This window comes from Mytilus galloprovincialis, chromosome 14, assembly GCF_965363235.1.
Source record: "Mytilus galloprovincialis chromosome 14, xbMytGall1.hap1.1, whole genome shotgun sequence".
Lineage (NCBI taxonomy): Eukaryota > Metazoa > Mollusca > Bivalvia > Mytilida > Mytilidae > Mytilus > Mytilus galloprovincialis.
This window is the reverse complement of record NC_134851.1, coordinates 23,445,430-23,462,155: the sequence shown is the minus strand read 5'-3', so window position 1 is coordinate 23,462,155 and position 16,726 is coordinate 23,445,430. Positions and strand designations below refer to the sequence as shown.

General features: G+C 31.2%; 1 protein-coding gene across 1 annotated transcript; it reads right to left on the bottom strand.

The window, feature by feature from the left end:
- Window positions 1-1,502: 1,502 nt before the first annotated feature.
- Window positions 1,503-12,449, bottom strand: LOC143059400 (uncharacterized). Its single transcript, XM_076232889.1, has 9 exons — window positions 12,321-12,449; window positions 9,782-9,868; window positions 9,124-9,210; window positions 7,980-8,060; window positions 6,346-6,441; window positions 4,170-4,238; window positions 3,560-3,613; window positions 2,894-2,953; window positions 1,503-1,602 (listed from the first exon to the last, which is right to left on the bottom strand). The coding sequence occupies exons 2-9, from the start codon at window positions 9,856-9,858 to the stop codon at window positions 1,503-1,505; spliced, it is 624 nt and encodes a 207-aa protein (XP_076089004.1). The 5' UTR covers window positions 9,859-9,868; window positions 12,321-12,449.
- Window positions 12,450-16,726: the final 4,277 nt, after the last annotated feature.

Here is a 16,726-nt window from a genome sequence, read left to right as displayed (position 1 = left end):
TAAGGTTTTCCGCTTTTATTAATAATTCATTTCATTTTTATAAAATGTTGACCGATTGAGCAAGCTATTGTCAAGAGTGTGTCATCGTTTCTCAAGAAACCAAGTAAAGTCGCCAATCGGACTCAATATATCAACTGAACCGAAATTTTCCTCATTCAAAAGAGTGAGTACAACCCTTTATAAATGTCAAGCATTCGAGGGGCATTTCTGGATTCGTATTTACTATACATCAGTTTCTTTATCGTGTTTTAGCTCACTTGATAAAAGTGACAAAGTGAGCAATCTCATCACTTTGCGTCCGTCGTCCATCGTGTCGTTAACTTTTACAAAAGTCTTCTCCTTTGAAAATATTAGGCCAAATTAAATCAAACTTGGCCACAATATTGTTCAATCTTATTATAGTGATCCGAATGGTTATGCCGGTCACACATTCATACTCAAAAGTGATAATCTCATCCCTTGGGTAAAAATAAGGATTAACTGCGAATAAACATGAAATTCATAGACGTCCCTGTCAACAATATTTGATTTGGCGTTGGATTTGAGTGCCAATTTAGAGTTTTGTGGATCCAAAACTTGTGACTGTTATTTCGGAGTATATACATTTATATCTGATTAATTTGGATTGTATTTCCATTTGTCAGTGGGCATGTTACGAGGTTTATAAAAAGAAAGATCTATACAAACCCTGGTCTCTTTGTGGATGTTTCTCCTGTCTTCTTCTTTGATCTATATGTTGAGCTGTATATAAAAAAACTTTACTAGTATATAAAAACCAAGACCGTAGTGCACTTCATAAGGTTTTGCGCTTTTATAAACACTCTTTTATTTTTATAGAAAGTTGACCGATTCGTCATGTATTTGAATTGTGCCTCATTAAAACTGGATATGTAAAAAAATACGATCTGTAACTTCCTTTTGACAAAAATAAAGCCCATTTTTTCATGCACGAGCTAGTGCTACTATATTAGGGAAAGTGACCCGCTGATATATACATGTATTGCTGCCTGGTGTGTGTAGGTAATTTTTGTTTATAGACCGACCATTTTTGAAAAAGTGGGTTAGAAACGATCTGTTTTATTGAGATTAAACACACGTTTAACTCACTAAAGATCAGATTGACAAAGTTATTTATTCCAATAATTCATACAGTCATGTGATGGGATATACGTGATATGTCATTGAAAAAACTTGCAAAAAATGAATATCTGTACATGTGTATTCAATTATAAATGAAAAAAGCATACACACCCAGAACTCTCTGTACAATTTTCTTCCGTCTTCTGTTGATCGATATCTGTTAACCTTCAATTGGGAAAATAAATGAAACCATAAAGAAATATGAACAAAATGTATACATCGAACGACTTATTAGCCATTCGTCAGTCCTTTTAAGGAAATATGTATGTCTGATTATGTAAATTAGGGAGGAGGATAAAAAAAAAGGGAAGCAGCATATTATGTTTAATGTTACTGGGTAAATTTTTCTTGATTCCATTTTGTCATACAGTGTAGAAAGAAACATAATCTATTAAAATATATACAAACCTAGAAATCTCCAAACAATGATCTTCTCTCGCCGGCTGACCAATTTGTGTTGACCTTCAATTAAAAAAAATATAGAGAATATCTCAACTCAAATCGAGAGGCAAACCAACACTCGTTAGAATTTCGACATCTTTTTTTTTATTGAATTGTGATTTTGAATTAACAGCTCAAACTTTTCCCCAGCGTGTTTACGTCTAGTGGTTATCAAAAATACCAGGATCGTAATTTAGTACGCCAGACGCGCGTTTCGTTTTGTTACAGGAAATTTATAAAAATGACCACATAATTGATATTCATGTCAACACCGAAGTGCTGACTTCTCGACTGGTGATACCCTCGGGGACGAAACGTCCACCAGCAGTGGCATCGACCCAGTGGTGTAAATGGTTATCAAAAGTACCAATATTATAATTAAGTACGCCCGACGCGCGTTTCGTCTACATAAGACTCATCAGTGACGCTCATATCAAAATAGTTATAAAGCCAAACAAGTACAAAGTTGAAGAGCATTGAGGATCCAAAATTTCAAAAAGTTGTGCCAAATACGGTTAAGGTAATCTTTTCCTGGGACTAGAAAATCCTTAGTTTTTCGAAAAATTCAAAGTTTTGTAAACAGGAAATTTATAAAAATTACCACATTATTGATATTCATGTTAACACCGATGTACTGACTTCTAAATCTTGCATTACCAATTAATGCAATAACGTGTCAACAAAACATTTAATTTGACAATAAAACGATGAGGCATGATTGCATAGGAAACACCTTACCACAAAAATCAATTGACGTGAATGTAGGTCATTGCATTGTGATTTGTGTCAGTTATCCAAACTTATTAATATTATAGGCTCTTTCGACATCCCAGATCAGTATGTTAAAACAATCAATTATGTCTGTAGTAAACGTGTAGTTTGCAATTTTTTACATTACTGGGTCGATACCTCTGCTGGTGGACTATCAGTCCCCGAGGGTATCATCAACTCAGTAGTCAGTGCTTCGGTACTGACATGATTTTACAAACTTTACTAAAATTGTCCGTTTATAAATTTTGAAGTTATTATGAAACTAATACGGTACTTATACATCTTCGGATTTTAAATGTTTGGCATTGAGCGTTTTTGGTGAAGGTAAATCCAGAAAAGCGCTTCGGACGCAATAAATTATCAAAAGTGTTGTTTTCCATTTTGTAACATGGAACATATTTTGTTTTGCCTCCCAACTGATTCGAGCGATGACTAGGAGTATATTGGTTAAAAATAAACAGGCGTAGGGCGTTCCAAATTATACCAGGTATCTTTTTAATGATTGCTTTTTGTGTGTCAAAAGGAAAAAGTTCATACAAACCTAGGCCTAGGAATATTAGTATATTTTCCTCTGGTCAACTTCGGGGAGTTATTAGATGGTCTAAAAAATAGACAAAAATGTAAAATGTAAAGGAATACAAACATTATTATGCTTGCAAAGTTAATCGTTTTTGTTTTTAACTGAAAACTGTGTTAACAAATATGTAGAATGATTCATTGTGATTGATTGTTCAAACTCTTGAGTGTTAACGTGATTTCAAGTATTAAGTATCACGGACTTAAGTATCCGCATTTCGGAATGACGCCTTCTTAGATATAGGAAGATGTGGTTTGTTTTAAAGTATACTTTTTTTTGTATGTATAATCTTCCGTTAAGGAATACCACGGATTTTTTTTTGTATATCAATAAAACTATTCTCAAACTTGGCACAGGTGGTGTGAATATCAACAATAAAACTATACAGTTGGTGTTCGGTACATACTTTTACTTGACGAAATTGTCATGTTTGCTAATGTTGATACAATTATGTAGTAAGTTAAAAATATGATTTTGTGATTTGAGTACGGACTTTCCATTTTCAATTTTTTCGGAGCTCGGTAATTTTGTTATCTTACTTGTGATATTGATGTTAACGAGATAAACCCCTTTAAGTTTAATTTATCTTCACCACTAGTGATAAAATAGAACAGAGAAAATTATACAAACCCAGGCAACTCTGCACATTGTTCTTCCGTCCTTCGCTGGAAGATATCTGTTGACCTAAAAATAAAAGGGATAATACATCAACTTTGTTGGGAATGCAAACCGTGCATATATTACCCTTCCGGAGCACCTAAGATCACCCCTAGTTTTTTGTGGGGTTCGTGTTATTCTTTAGTTTTCTATGTTGTTTCATGTGTACTATTGTTTTTCTGTTTGTCTTTTTTTTCATCTTTAGCCATGGCGTTGTCAGTTAATTTCGATTTGTGAGTTTGACTGTCACTCTGGTATCTTTCGTCCCTCTTTTATAACATGGGTATTTTAACGTTTTTGATCAAATAAAAAAAATCCCATTACTTTGACACATGCTTGATAATAATTTTTCAACTTTCTGACCAACATCGTTTCTTTGACCTAAATTTTGCATATATATAAATGGGTCACTGTACCACTTTCATCAATAATCAGAACAAATAGTTAATAAAATGAATTATAAAAGGGAAAAAATGCGACAAAACATAAATTTCAATCTACTGTCCATCGCCAGTAAGGACTTCGAAAATGTTCTTTAAAACATATGAACAAATTGTTGTATTGTTGTATTGTTCAAACATACTCAATAATATCTGGTCTTCTTCCATTCCCTGTCTGTTGTTGTATAAAAGTCAGGTATGAGTCTGTAGACCTGCACATAAGATAGAAAAAAAATCTATTAAAAAGTTTATATACTGAACATATGCATTTTTTTTTACTTTACAAACAGTGTGTGATTGAAATGATAAGCAGATTTTAAATAATTAATCCTCTTTGTTATTGTGTTTCCACATAAATTCTATAAACTATCCATTTTTTATTTTTCTCGCTTCATTATTTCATAAAAAAAATATACTGGTGTTATTTTCTGACATGTGGTTCTATAATAGTTATCAAAGGTACCAGGATTATAATTTAGTACGCCAGACGCGCGTTTCGTCTACATAAGACTTATCAGTGACGCTGATATCAAACTATTTATAAAGCCAAACAAGTTCAAAGTTGAAGAGCATTAAGGTTCCAAAATTTTCAAAACAATATGCCAAATACAGCTAAGGTAATCTATGCCTGGAATAAAAATATAAATAAACAGGCGGTGCAGTTTTTTTGCTGATGAGACAAAATTAAGCAGATGTTATCAGTCAGCCATCATCACACATTCATAGATTTGCCAATTTAAACCTGCCAATCTTTTTACTATTTAAACTGTAAAAAAAATTAATTTGAACTAATTTTTGATAGAAAGGTTATAACATATAACCAACATATCTCGTTTCTTATTAGTATAATTTCCAGCAAATTAAATAACAGCACTTTACAAATGGTTATTGTTAATACACGTACCGCTTAGTGTTCACCATTTGAGCAAAGGCCTCACTTGTAATTTTATTTTGTCTTGCTTTAGCAGATTGAAATCCACAAAGCAGAATAAAACGGAGTCCATACCTTTCAGCCGTATAATACATACCTAGGGGAAAACTCTGAACTGTCGTTAAGGTCTGAACCTGTTTCTTCTATAGGTGAGTTTTGACTGATAATTTGAGAAAATAACAATTGACAACAATTAAATAGATATTTCAAAGTTTATATAAGTGTCTAAAAAGACCCCTTTTTGACCCCAAAATATAGCAGTTTTAGAAAATTGTGAAACAGTATTCTTTTAGATATATTTTGGAAAGTAAAATGCTTCTGCTACATAAATATGAGCTGTTTTTGACAATACAATGCACAAATAACGCGTTCTTGCATCATTAACATGATTTAGTCATGCTAAATTACTGGAATCGTCAAAATTTTAGCATTTTGGTTAATTTTTAGACGGTTTCCGTCTTAAATGAAAGTGGCCACATTCGTGTTCTTTCATAATATTGAAATGTAAGTTGTATTTGATGATAATACAAAACATATATAAAGGTTGAGGATGAACATGGATGCGACCACTTTCATTTTTGACAAAAACCATCTGAAAAGTGACGTTTTTTGGTATATTTGATAGATTTTTCATATTTAAGCTTGAATCACAGAGTTTTGAATGACTAAATCAGTTAAAATATTTCACACAAACTAATCGACTCAATTGAAATAGACACTTAAGTGTTTAAAAAGTGTCCAAAAACTTTCTTTAGATGAACCTGAAACATGTGAAATTTGAGGCCAAAATCAGCCTTTACTGGACCTACTCCTTTAGTGTTCATATTTTACAGATATTACTATTTGAAAATGAAATGCTGACCTTTCTAAAGCACAACCGTTTTGACGGAGAGGGAACAATCCAAGCTGTATTCCAATATATATTTTAAATCAGTCTTTTCGTTTATTCTCACTCATAAACGATTGTGTTTGATGATTCTCCTTTAACGTTTTGTTTTTAAACCTCCTTGATACCTTTTTGTTTCTTTTTATAAGCACGAAACACAAAAAGCAGTATATTTTGTACGAGGTTATGTAGCGGTATGAATAGGCATTTGTATTTCACAATTTTACTTTCATTTTGGGCTTGAAATATAAAAGATTATCTATGATTTTCGTTATATACAAGTCTATTTAGATCAGCTTTATGACCTCTTTACTAGGATTTGCACAAGTAGTATTTTCATTTAACATGCTTGTGTCTCATTACCATATATAAAATGTTAAATGTAAACCGAAAGATTGAGGATGTTGAACAGTTGAATAATCTGTATTGCAAGTCAACACCTCCATACAGAAGAAATAGTTTACCAATGAAGAGGAATAGCGACGATTCTATAAAAACCAACCTTTCCACAGGTTTTCTACATTTCTTTAGCATTGTGGTCAGTTTTTCTTGTAATCCGTTCACCATCATTTTTAGATTAAAATCTGATTTAGTGTATCTGGAGAAAAAAAGTATATTTTAAAAGTTAAAAAGTAACACTGACAATATGTCTTAGTATGCCAAACGTTAGAGTTTTAATTTTCTCGTGGAATATTATAATAATATAATAAGTGAAACATCATCTAGCCCATGAAGGGTGTTGACTTTCTGACTAAGGTAATGATACGTGTCTCATTTGACAGAAGAAGTTTTTCCTTCTGATATGTTGACTTGAGTTATCTTTGGTATGTTCATATTTATAAATTAACTATTAATAAAACTTTGAATTTTTGAAAAATCTAAGGCTTTTCTACCTCAGGAATAGATTAACTTAGCTGCATTTGCCAAATTTTTAGGAATTTTTTGTCCTCAATACTCTTCAACTTCGTACATTTTCTTATTCGAGCGTCACTGATGAGTCTTTTGTAAACGACACGCGCGTCTGTCGTAATATAAAATTTTAATCCTGGCATCTATGATGAGTTTATTTAATAAACGAACAGCTTTATCACTATGACGCCATGTTTAACTGACTACGGAATTCCATTGGTACTATTTTGTTCATGACTACTGGGTAACTTTGTCTGCACTTATATGAACAACAGTTCATACAAAACGTTTTCGAATTCAAAACAAAAATGCATCTTGCGATATTCTTTAATTTAATTTTTCGATGACTTGATGATGTAATGCCTCTCAATGATCAAGTTGAAATGCTACATCTCATATTCACCGGCAAACGTGAAACTGACAATACTTCTAAAAAAACAAGGTTTGGTAATGATATTGATCTTTTCCTAGATATTGACACACATATATATCTTCAAACTAGATACTTTGATCAACATGATAATTTCATTTTCCCATTTCTAAGCAGTAGTTAACACCGTTTAAAGGCTTCCGATTTTTTTTATTCTTAACTACCATGGTTATACTACAATTGCCTCTATCATATAATTAAACATTTAAACTACATAAATCACACTTTGCATAAGATATGACATTGAATATAGACTTCAATTGACAGATTTACCTTTATGAAAACAGATGGATCGATTATTTGATTGAAATGATCATTGTTCGTATATTTCGATTCAACATATATATATAGATTCTACCACTGCATCGAGTGTGATCCTATATGTATCCACTTGAGACAGTTTAATTTTCAAATTTAAAACGCGAGGCTCGCCAAGCGTTTTGAATATTTAAAATTTAAATGTCGAGAGTGGATAAATATCGTATTACACGAGATTTGGTGGTGGAATCTGTTTCTTTAATGATTTTCAAACAATATGCAGGCAAACTTATTCCTTTTTTTTTGAATGATCTGCAAAAGGATATGTTCTTTCTATGTGACGTCATCGGGCATGGTCGGCTTTTGTCATGCCGTCACACTAGGCAATTAAGAGGAAAGCAAGAAAATTCGACGTCATAGTCGGATTTTAACCAATGAAGAACTGAGATCAAACGAACCACACGTTGATTAATTTTTTGTTATACAATGGGTGCAGAAAGGGATAAATTAACGAAGAATTAGAGAAAACATATACAAACCTGTTTTCTGATACAAATTTAAGGTTTTGCTTCAGTCTCCGTATTATTCCTATAGTTTCCTTGTCACACACAAGAACATCCCTGAAAAATATTCCTTGTTTGTATTTTTTTAATCGACTGGGTTTCCGCTTCTCTTTTTTTTGGGGGGGGGGGGGGAGAAAAGGGGTTAAGTATGGTCTCTCTTTGAAACTGATAGATAATTAACATTACCGGGTTATCTTTTAATTGGTCCTATTAGTTTTACAAATTGGTAATGCACTGTTGGCATGAACTTTCCTCAACGAAAACAACAAAGAATCTTTTTGCCAATTCAACGCTTATAACTCATTGTCATATGTAACCGTTTTAAAAGTGTTTGGTGTTTGGTTTGTGATGACTATTGGTCATGTGGATATTCCACGAAATTTAACCATAAGTCTTTATTTCAAGAATCAACCCTCCTTCGTTTGTTCTTTCCGTTTCATTTCATCATGTTTGCCATTTATTTGAACTTTTTCCCTCGTTTTTCGGTCCAAAACACAAGTGTGTGTTGTATACGTTAGGTTGTTTTTTTTAGAAACACAAAGATGTGGTATGAGTGCCGATGAGATAGTTCTCCACACCATGATATAAAGGACCCTACAATGGCTCGTGTTAAACTAACAATCTTATCTATAAAAATAGGAATAATGAGAAACATTCATGAACCACACCAACAAAAGTCAACCACTAAACAACAGTTTGACTCTTTATGTCTTTGTTTCTATGTTTTCCTGATCGCTTTTGTCAGGTTTTTTTACTGTATGAATGTCCCTTTTGTTATGTGTCCCCTTTTAGCACTTTTTGTGCTGACATGAAATATCATTGATTTTGTTATATTGATAAATTAACTGTTTACAAAATTTAGAATTTTTGAAAAACTAAGACTTATCTACCTCAGGTATAGATTACCTTAGCTGTATTTGGCATAACTTTTAGGAATTTTGGTCCTTACTGCTCTTCAACTTCGTACTTTATTTGGCCTTTTTATCTTTTTTGGATTCGAGCGTCACTGATGAGTCTTATGTAGACGAAACGCACGTCTGGGGTATATACAAAATTTAGTCTTGGTATCTATAATGAGTTTTGTTACGAATTTCAAAAAAGGAAAATGTTAAATATATACCTCTCTGAAAGCATATTTAAGTAAGTCTGCACATTTGTTATACTTTCATTCAAATATATTTCTTCTGTTGTTGGCACTTCTTGTTGTCTGAAATCAATGGACAAGTATATTATGGTTGTGGATACCCAAAGCAAAATCAGATGGCTACTTTGTAAATATTGTAATTATAACAAAATTTGATGAGAATGTCATCAAAGTGAGAGGTTTAGCGCTATAAAACCAGGTTTAATCCACCATCTTCTACATTTGAAAATGCCTGTACTAAGTCAGGAATATGACAGTTCTTGTCCATTAGCTTTTCTGCGTTTTGTCATTTGAATTTGCCATGTGATTATGGACTTCCCGTTATATTTTCCTCTGAGTTTAGTATTTTTGTGATTTTACTTTTTGTACCCGTACGTAAAGTATTTTCACTTAAACAAATGTTTTGAAAATATCAGACGATCAGAAACATATTATTTAATACTGTTTTGACTATGCGGCCTCCTATGGTATACATAATTTCTTCTAACTAGTAATTAACAAGTTAAAAGTATACAATTTTTGTGTTTATTTTTATGTAATTGTAACCTACACTTGATGTAATTTGTTTTGAGCGTTCTATAATATTGAAAATATCGAAAATGTATTGTAATATGTGCTTTACACAAATACCTACCTTATACGAACACGCTCCCTCATGTCTACCAATGTTTGAATTATTTTTTCTGTTTGGGCTCCAGTCAAGACATCCATGGCTAAAAACGGAAAAAGATGTATCAAACACAAACCTTGTCGACACATTATAGTGGATTGTGCCAAAAAAAATGCCATCGAATAAAAACTTAATGATTACTCATTAATCATGTTAATTTCACGTGAGCAAGTTTTGCCTGTGTATATGTTTTTATTCAACATTACATAATTGGCTGTATTAAAAAATTAAACATATATTGTGATCTTATTAGAAAATTATAGAAGAGATTATTTTCAAATAATCTGTATTAAAAAAATCATATGATCTATTTTGTAAATGTTAATAAGCACTTTGAAAAGTAATGAAATAATTTGTCTTTTATAAATCATTATTTGAAGCGAGATTGTATAATAAAATATCTATTTTAGTTCTAACCATTTACCATGTGTTCCTTCAATTAATTTAAAATCTGTATATGCACTAATGAATTGCACAAAATATTGAAGTCATACTATTACTGTACATTTTAAAACAAAACCAATTATCAACGATTTAATTATGTGACAAAATCATGTTGTAAAAAGTGAAAATCAGTGGGGATTACTCAACACACCAACTCGTTAAGAACAACATTTTCTGTCACCAAAACTGATAATAATGGCTGTATTATTCTCTATTCATTAAGTGCTATCAGATCTTCTTTTTTTCTACCTGACAATATCACACTTATTTAGAAACATTATCTGCGTGTGATGTTAATTTTCATGAAATTTGTTGGGAAAGGTCAAATGTTCAGCGTACACAGTACAAACTTTCTGAAGCCTTTTATTCATATCTTGGCAAACCACATTCAAACATCCCAAAAAACAATATTGCTTAATCCACGAAAAATGATACTGACGAAATTTGACGAATCCGTAATATATATTCTGTCAGTTCTATAGTAGAACTTGACAGTAACTTTACTCGTTAGTAAGTTCCTATCAACTTTTTTGGTTTGAAAAAAAAAATTGAAAATACATAGTTGAAAATTGCAAACTAAAGGGAAACTCATGAAAAATGGAATAAATGTAGAATAATATTTTAATTTAAAACCATGCCTTTGAAATAAGTTTTACATTTTTTGTGCAGTCAAATTCAGTCAATTGTGATCAGAGAGAATATATTTAATGAACCCATAATTGATCCTGTAATCAGGTTTCCAAAAATAAAAGTTCTTTATCAATATAAAAAAAAAAACTGTCATTTTTGAAAAGCTTGAAATTCAATCAAACGATAAATAACGGTTTTAAAGTGGCATTTGTTATTGTTCGAATTGTTAAATAGTAAGACAATGATAATTATGAAAATAACAATTTGTAGATAAGATCATATCGAATAGTAGAACCGACACCAGAGATCTGTTCTGAGACCTTAATTAGATATGAGACAAGATATCCTAATTTTAAAACGCGAACCAAAAATCAGGGACGCGTTAGTATTATTTTGAAAAGGCTCTTATAGAAGTTCTTGGAAAAAAACAAATACAATGTGATCTCAGTTAAAGCGGTAAAATCCAAGTTTCAGGATGCAGATCAATTCAATTTCTTATCGACAACTGCCAGCTTCGTCTTTAGGAACCTGTACCAATCTATTCCGATGCTACGATGAAAAAAAATTTTTTTTGTTATTTTAAAACTTTTGAAATCTCTAAAAACTCACATCTATGAACATGGTATTCAAACGAAACTACCATTTTATATGAGACCCAAACACAAAACAAACATACCGAAGGCAGACACTATTTCCTCGTCATAAAAAGATAAAGATTGATACGCTTGCATGATATGTATGTCATAAAGTATTGACGAAAATGCAGAACTCAAAAGTAAAAATAAACAACTAATCCGTTATATGTCAAGTTTAATGTGAGATAGATTTAACATAGAAATTTCACTAACATCAATTTCACATGCAAAAAACAACATTTGAATCTTGCATGAATTTGATTTACATCACAAACGAAGTTATACATGACGTGGAATCATTTCTTGTGAGTTTCAAGTTAATCTATTATGAGTGTTACGCGAATTCCTGTATAAATGACGTGAAATTCATGTAAATTAAAAATTATATTTTTTTTTTAATTTGATAATCAGATTTGATTAAAATCATGAAAAAATGGTAAAGTTCATGTGCAATTTATGAGAAAAAAATCATGTGATTGTCATGTACAAAACGTTTGAGGCGAAACACAAGAAAACTTGTTCAGGCTGATTTCATATAGGATTCGTGTGAATGCACATGAGCAACATTTTGTCCTTTTCATGCAGGCCAAAACCTGAATTCATTTTTGGCACATTACCAAATTAAATTATTTCTTAAAAATGAATGATATTCATCAAAAAGACATTATTTTAGTAGAAAATAATTTCTCTACGTAAAATCAATAGCAGTTTCAAAACTCGTAGTTCGTCCTTTTTTTAACAATTTCAAAATTCTGAACTTATATTATTGCATCTAACTATTAGAATTGTTTACCTTGCTCACAATTGTGTCTTATGTGTTGTTCTTACTGGTGTGTCTAACCACTGCTGTTTTACGAGTGTTCTCCGCAGAAGACCATACATGTATGATCTTACACTGGCAACGGAAAACGACGCATTCTTACATTCAAAGCGCCCACAAACTATTTTTAGTTGGTTTTTGTCGACAATCAGGCAAATAGGAAAGTTTTGATTGGTTACGTAAGAAAACCTACTTACTGTTTCATAGAAAAATAACGTAATACGAGGAAAGACCTTGATCTATTTAAAGAATGTATGTCAATTAAAGTTGTAAGTAAAACATTCATCGAGTGTTGGTAAGTTAATCTTCTAATATTTAGATTGATCAGATTACTCTTTGTTTTAACTGATTATAAATAGTATAGTTATGGGGGCTTAAATAGGTTTGCGGAATAGAGAATTATTGGCAAAAGGTACAAAATAACATTTAGGACAATAAATAAAAGAAACAGAGATAAATCAGCCAAATAAATTAAGAATTGAGAATAAAGGGATGTAAAATTTAAAATGCCTCGAATATCATAGCAAAATAAATAGTGAATAAAGAAAAATGGCCTAAATATTAAATAATATAGAATTGAAGGATCTTTCATCAGACCCTCAATTGTGTCATTATGTCCAACAATTAGAGTATTTTATCAAGACAAATTATGTTATTTATATTTAAAAGGCCTTTCATTATAACACCTATTTTGACTTTTTATTGTCTGACTTTAAGTGGTTTTTCTTTCTTATATAACTAAAAGTACAATAGATGATTCGTGCGATTATTCGTTTATTTATTCATTTACGCTACAAAAACTGAGAGAGAGGATTGTATATTTTAAAGATTATGATTGCAAGTAAAACGTTTTTGGCAAAATGAATACTTGAACAGGAACCAATTGCTACGGACATTTAATAGCGAGGGTGACTTACATTTTTTTTTCTCTCATTTTAAAAACAAATAAAGATCGAAAAAAGAGTCCCATTATTCAGTCGGCCAAATAGTATTACGCAATTGATAAAGGTAGAACAATTTATACGAAATGGGTTTTATTTCTAAATCATGTTTTTACAAAACTAGAAAAAAAATGACAACTTGTACTAAAATTAATAATGGAAATGGGGATGTGTCAAAGAGATAACAACCCGACTAAATAGCAGATAACAGTCGAAGGCCACCTATGAGTCTTCAATTCAGCGAGACAATCCCGGCCCTTAAACAAAAAATGTAAACTAGTTCAGTGATAATGGACGTCATAATAAACTCTGAAATACATAGATAAAACTAGAATTTGTAAATTTGTTTTTGGTTTTTGACAACAACAAAAAACGTGTAATAACTTAAATTGTCTCAGACTTACTAAATAAATGTATCATTGTTTTAATTATATGATTGTAATGAGTAGCATTCCGTGAATTAAACTATAATTATGATAACCATTATTAGCTAATATCGTCGTAGTATGAGGAATTTGTGTAGAAAAAAGAGGTCAGCTCTTACAATCGAAATACCTGTAATGGGGGATTAATTTAAAAGTTATGTCATCATTCAATATGCAATACCCGTAATTTGATATTAAAAAGTCATTGCTCCGTAATTAGAACATACTCACCCCTTCTCGTCCAATGAAAAGTCAGTTTTTTGCCCTCTAATTTTCATAGTACATGGTTTTCCATGCACTATGAAATGCTTTACATGAATGACTTTTCATTGTCAGTTAATTATGAAAGTGAACTCTTAATAGCTGCACTAACAAAGTATACAATCCCCTAAGGCATTTTCCTTGGGAAAATAGCCTACTGATTAAAGATGGAAGAGTAAAGATTAAAATAAAAACATTTTGAATTTTGCAAAATTTCATGCATTTTCTAATGGTACACATATATAGAATACACAAACAAAAAATTGGTAAGGATAAAATTACATTTATTTAATTTATATACCTTACATTTGAGGGAATTATTTTCCCTTTCTTTCAAAAAACACAATGCCAGACTGCTGATATATAAAGCAAAGGATTGTTTTCGGAGAAACACAATACTTTTAAATTTATCAATAAAAAGTAAGCATTTAATGTTGAATGGTCTGAATTCAAATATTCATACAGAGAGTTTAATATTTATAAAAAAAATCAAATTTCAAAAAGGGGATTTATATAACATTGTGTTGCTTTTTAGAATTAAAAAATCTAAAGATATGTAAGTATTAAATTTTACCTGTGGCAGAAGAAAAACAATTTATCCTTCACAAACTATGTCAGTGCTATTTCATTTCATCCATTGAAATGATCTTTACCTATGTTTTATATTTAGTTCATTATAAAAAGTGAACTCTTGTTTAGGTTTGAATATGACAATGGGAAAGAATAGTTTTGTTAGGTCACTCGAAAGTGTGAATATGTTCTAAATTGGTCAGACAATACTTGGTCATGCTTTATGAAGATTTAAGCCCTCGGCTTCGCCTTGGGCTTAAATCTTCATAAAACATGACCAAGTATTGTCTAACCTATAAATAAACGAATATATCGGTATTTGTTTTTAAAACAATGGATTAAAAGTTCGTGTAATCGGCGTAGTAGGTTTTTTGTTTAGGTTACTATACTTATCTTTTTTAAGTAACATTACCGGGAAGACGGTGAATACTTTTTATATTCTGTTTAACATGTTGAATAAATAAATGTAATTATTCTGGAAGCTATGTTGATTCCTGTTAATCCTGTAAATTCTTGAGATGACAAAAGTATCATTATTGCATACTCTTTTAATTTGTCAAGATAACCATTTTAATTCCATTAAACAATTTTCTTCATAATTCAGTTTTGGACTTTACTTAACCTTTAAAAGCCCCACCACATAACAAAAAACTAATTAAAAGTTACGCATCGTTGTCAATATAATTGATTTGATGCGAATGTCACACAAGTGAGAGGTTAAGCTAGCTATAAAACCAGGCTCAATCCACCATTTTCTACATAAGAAAATGCATGTACCAAGCCAGGAATATGACAGTTCGTATCCGCTTATTTGATGTGATTGAGCTTTTGATTTTGCCATTTGATTAGGGACTTTACGATTTGAATTTTCCTCCGAGTTCAGTATATTTATGTGATTTTATTATTTTTTAACATTCGGTTGATAACAACATGATAAAATGCTAAACAACTACCATATCGAACTCCAAGTAAAATCCCAGCGGAAATTCCTTCATCAAATGACAGTCAAAAGCCCCAGTACATAAAACGAATTGAAAACAATTGTCATATTTCTTGATAAAAACATTTCCTTATGTAGAAAATGGTGAATTAAACCCCGTTTTATAAATAGCTAAATGGTGTCCATTTTCAATAATAGCGATAATTCAAGAATTTAATGATGGGAACAAGCTCATATAAGATATGTAATAACCTGGTTATAATAGACCAAAAGACTGATCTGAACTTTTAACGTGCTGATTCACAAGGTGACAGTCAACCGAGACCCGATGGTATCCTACCATGACAAAGTATTTTGACACAAAGTCGACAAGTGTCTTTTCTCCTTGATGCAACGTGTTTAGTGGCTATGTAGAAGCAGTCAATTAGAATTAGAAACTCGTTTCTTTGATACGGCCAGTGTTGAACCCACGATTTCCAGCCCGAAGATTGAAGACACGTTCACAATACCATCAAGGCTGGTCGTGTATTTTTTAATAGTAATACAAAAAATAAAAGAAAACAATCGCCCTATCAAGGCCCTTATGGTTGATAAAGTTTTCTTTCTGAAGCTTATGATTGACCACGATAATGTAAACTCTTCTTTGTGTATTCAATATGATTTTAAACAACATTATTTCGTTCAATCATATCGTGAGATCGAATCATCAAGAACTCATTATACACGGATCTTTGATCAGATCATGACCTTTTAGCGGTATTTTAAAAGAGGTGTTACATCCTTAGTTTCACGGGTCAACATATGTGCGGTAACCTAATATATGTCATTGATGTAATACAGAAAGAGTTATGTGATCCACATGATAAATATAATATAGAAATGACAGGGTTGTTTCAATACAGTATAAAGTGTACTGATTTGGATTTCTTCCTTCTCTTATTTATATTGGATTCATATTAATAACAATTGTAGCAGAATAATTGAAAGGTATCATTGTCATTACCGCAACCTTTAAATTATCAATTTGCCCATAATTATAATTTGCTGAAAATGTATGAACAGTAGAACATATCTGAGTATATATTGCATTGTTAAATGTCTTACAATATTTATGGTAAGGATGTATAGAAATAAACTTAGAGCCTGTAATTCAGTGGTTGTCGTTTGTTTATATGTTACATATTTGTTTTTCGTTCATTTTTTTAAAATAAATAAAGCCGTTAGTTTTCTCGTTTGAATTGTT

Coding starts and splice junctions, on each gene's coding strand:
- LOC143059400 (XM_076232889.1), bottom strand. CDS start 9,858: ATGGATGTCTTGACTGGAGCCCAAACAGAAAAAATAATTCAAACATTG. Junction 9,211..9,781: donor AGGGAGCGTGTTCGTATAAG/GTAGGTATTTGT, acceptor CATTGATTTCAG/ACAACAAGAAGTGCCAACAA. Junction 3,614..4,169: donor AGAAGACCAGATATTATTGA/GTATGTTTGAAC, acceptor TTTTATTTTTAG/GTCAACAGATATCTTCCAGC.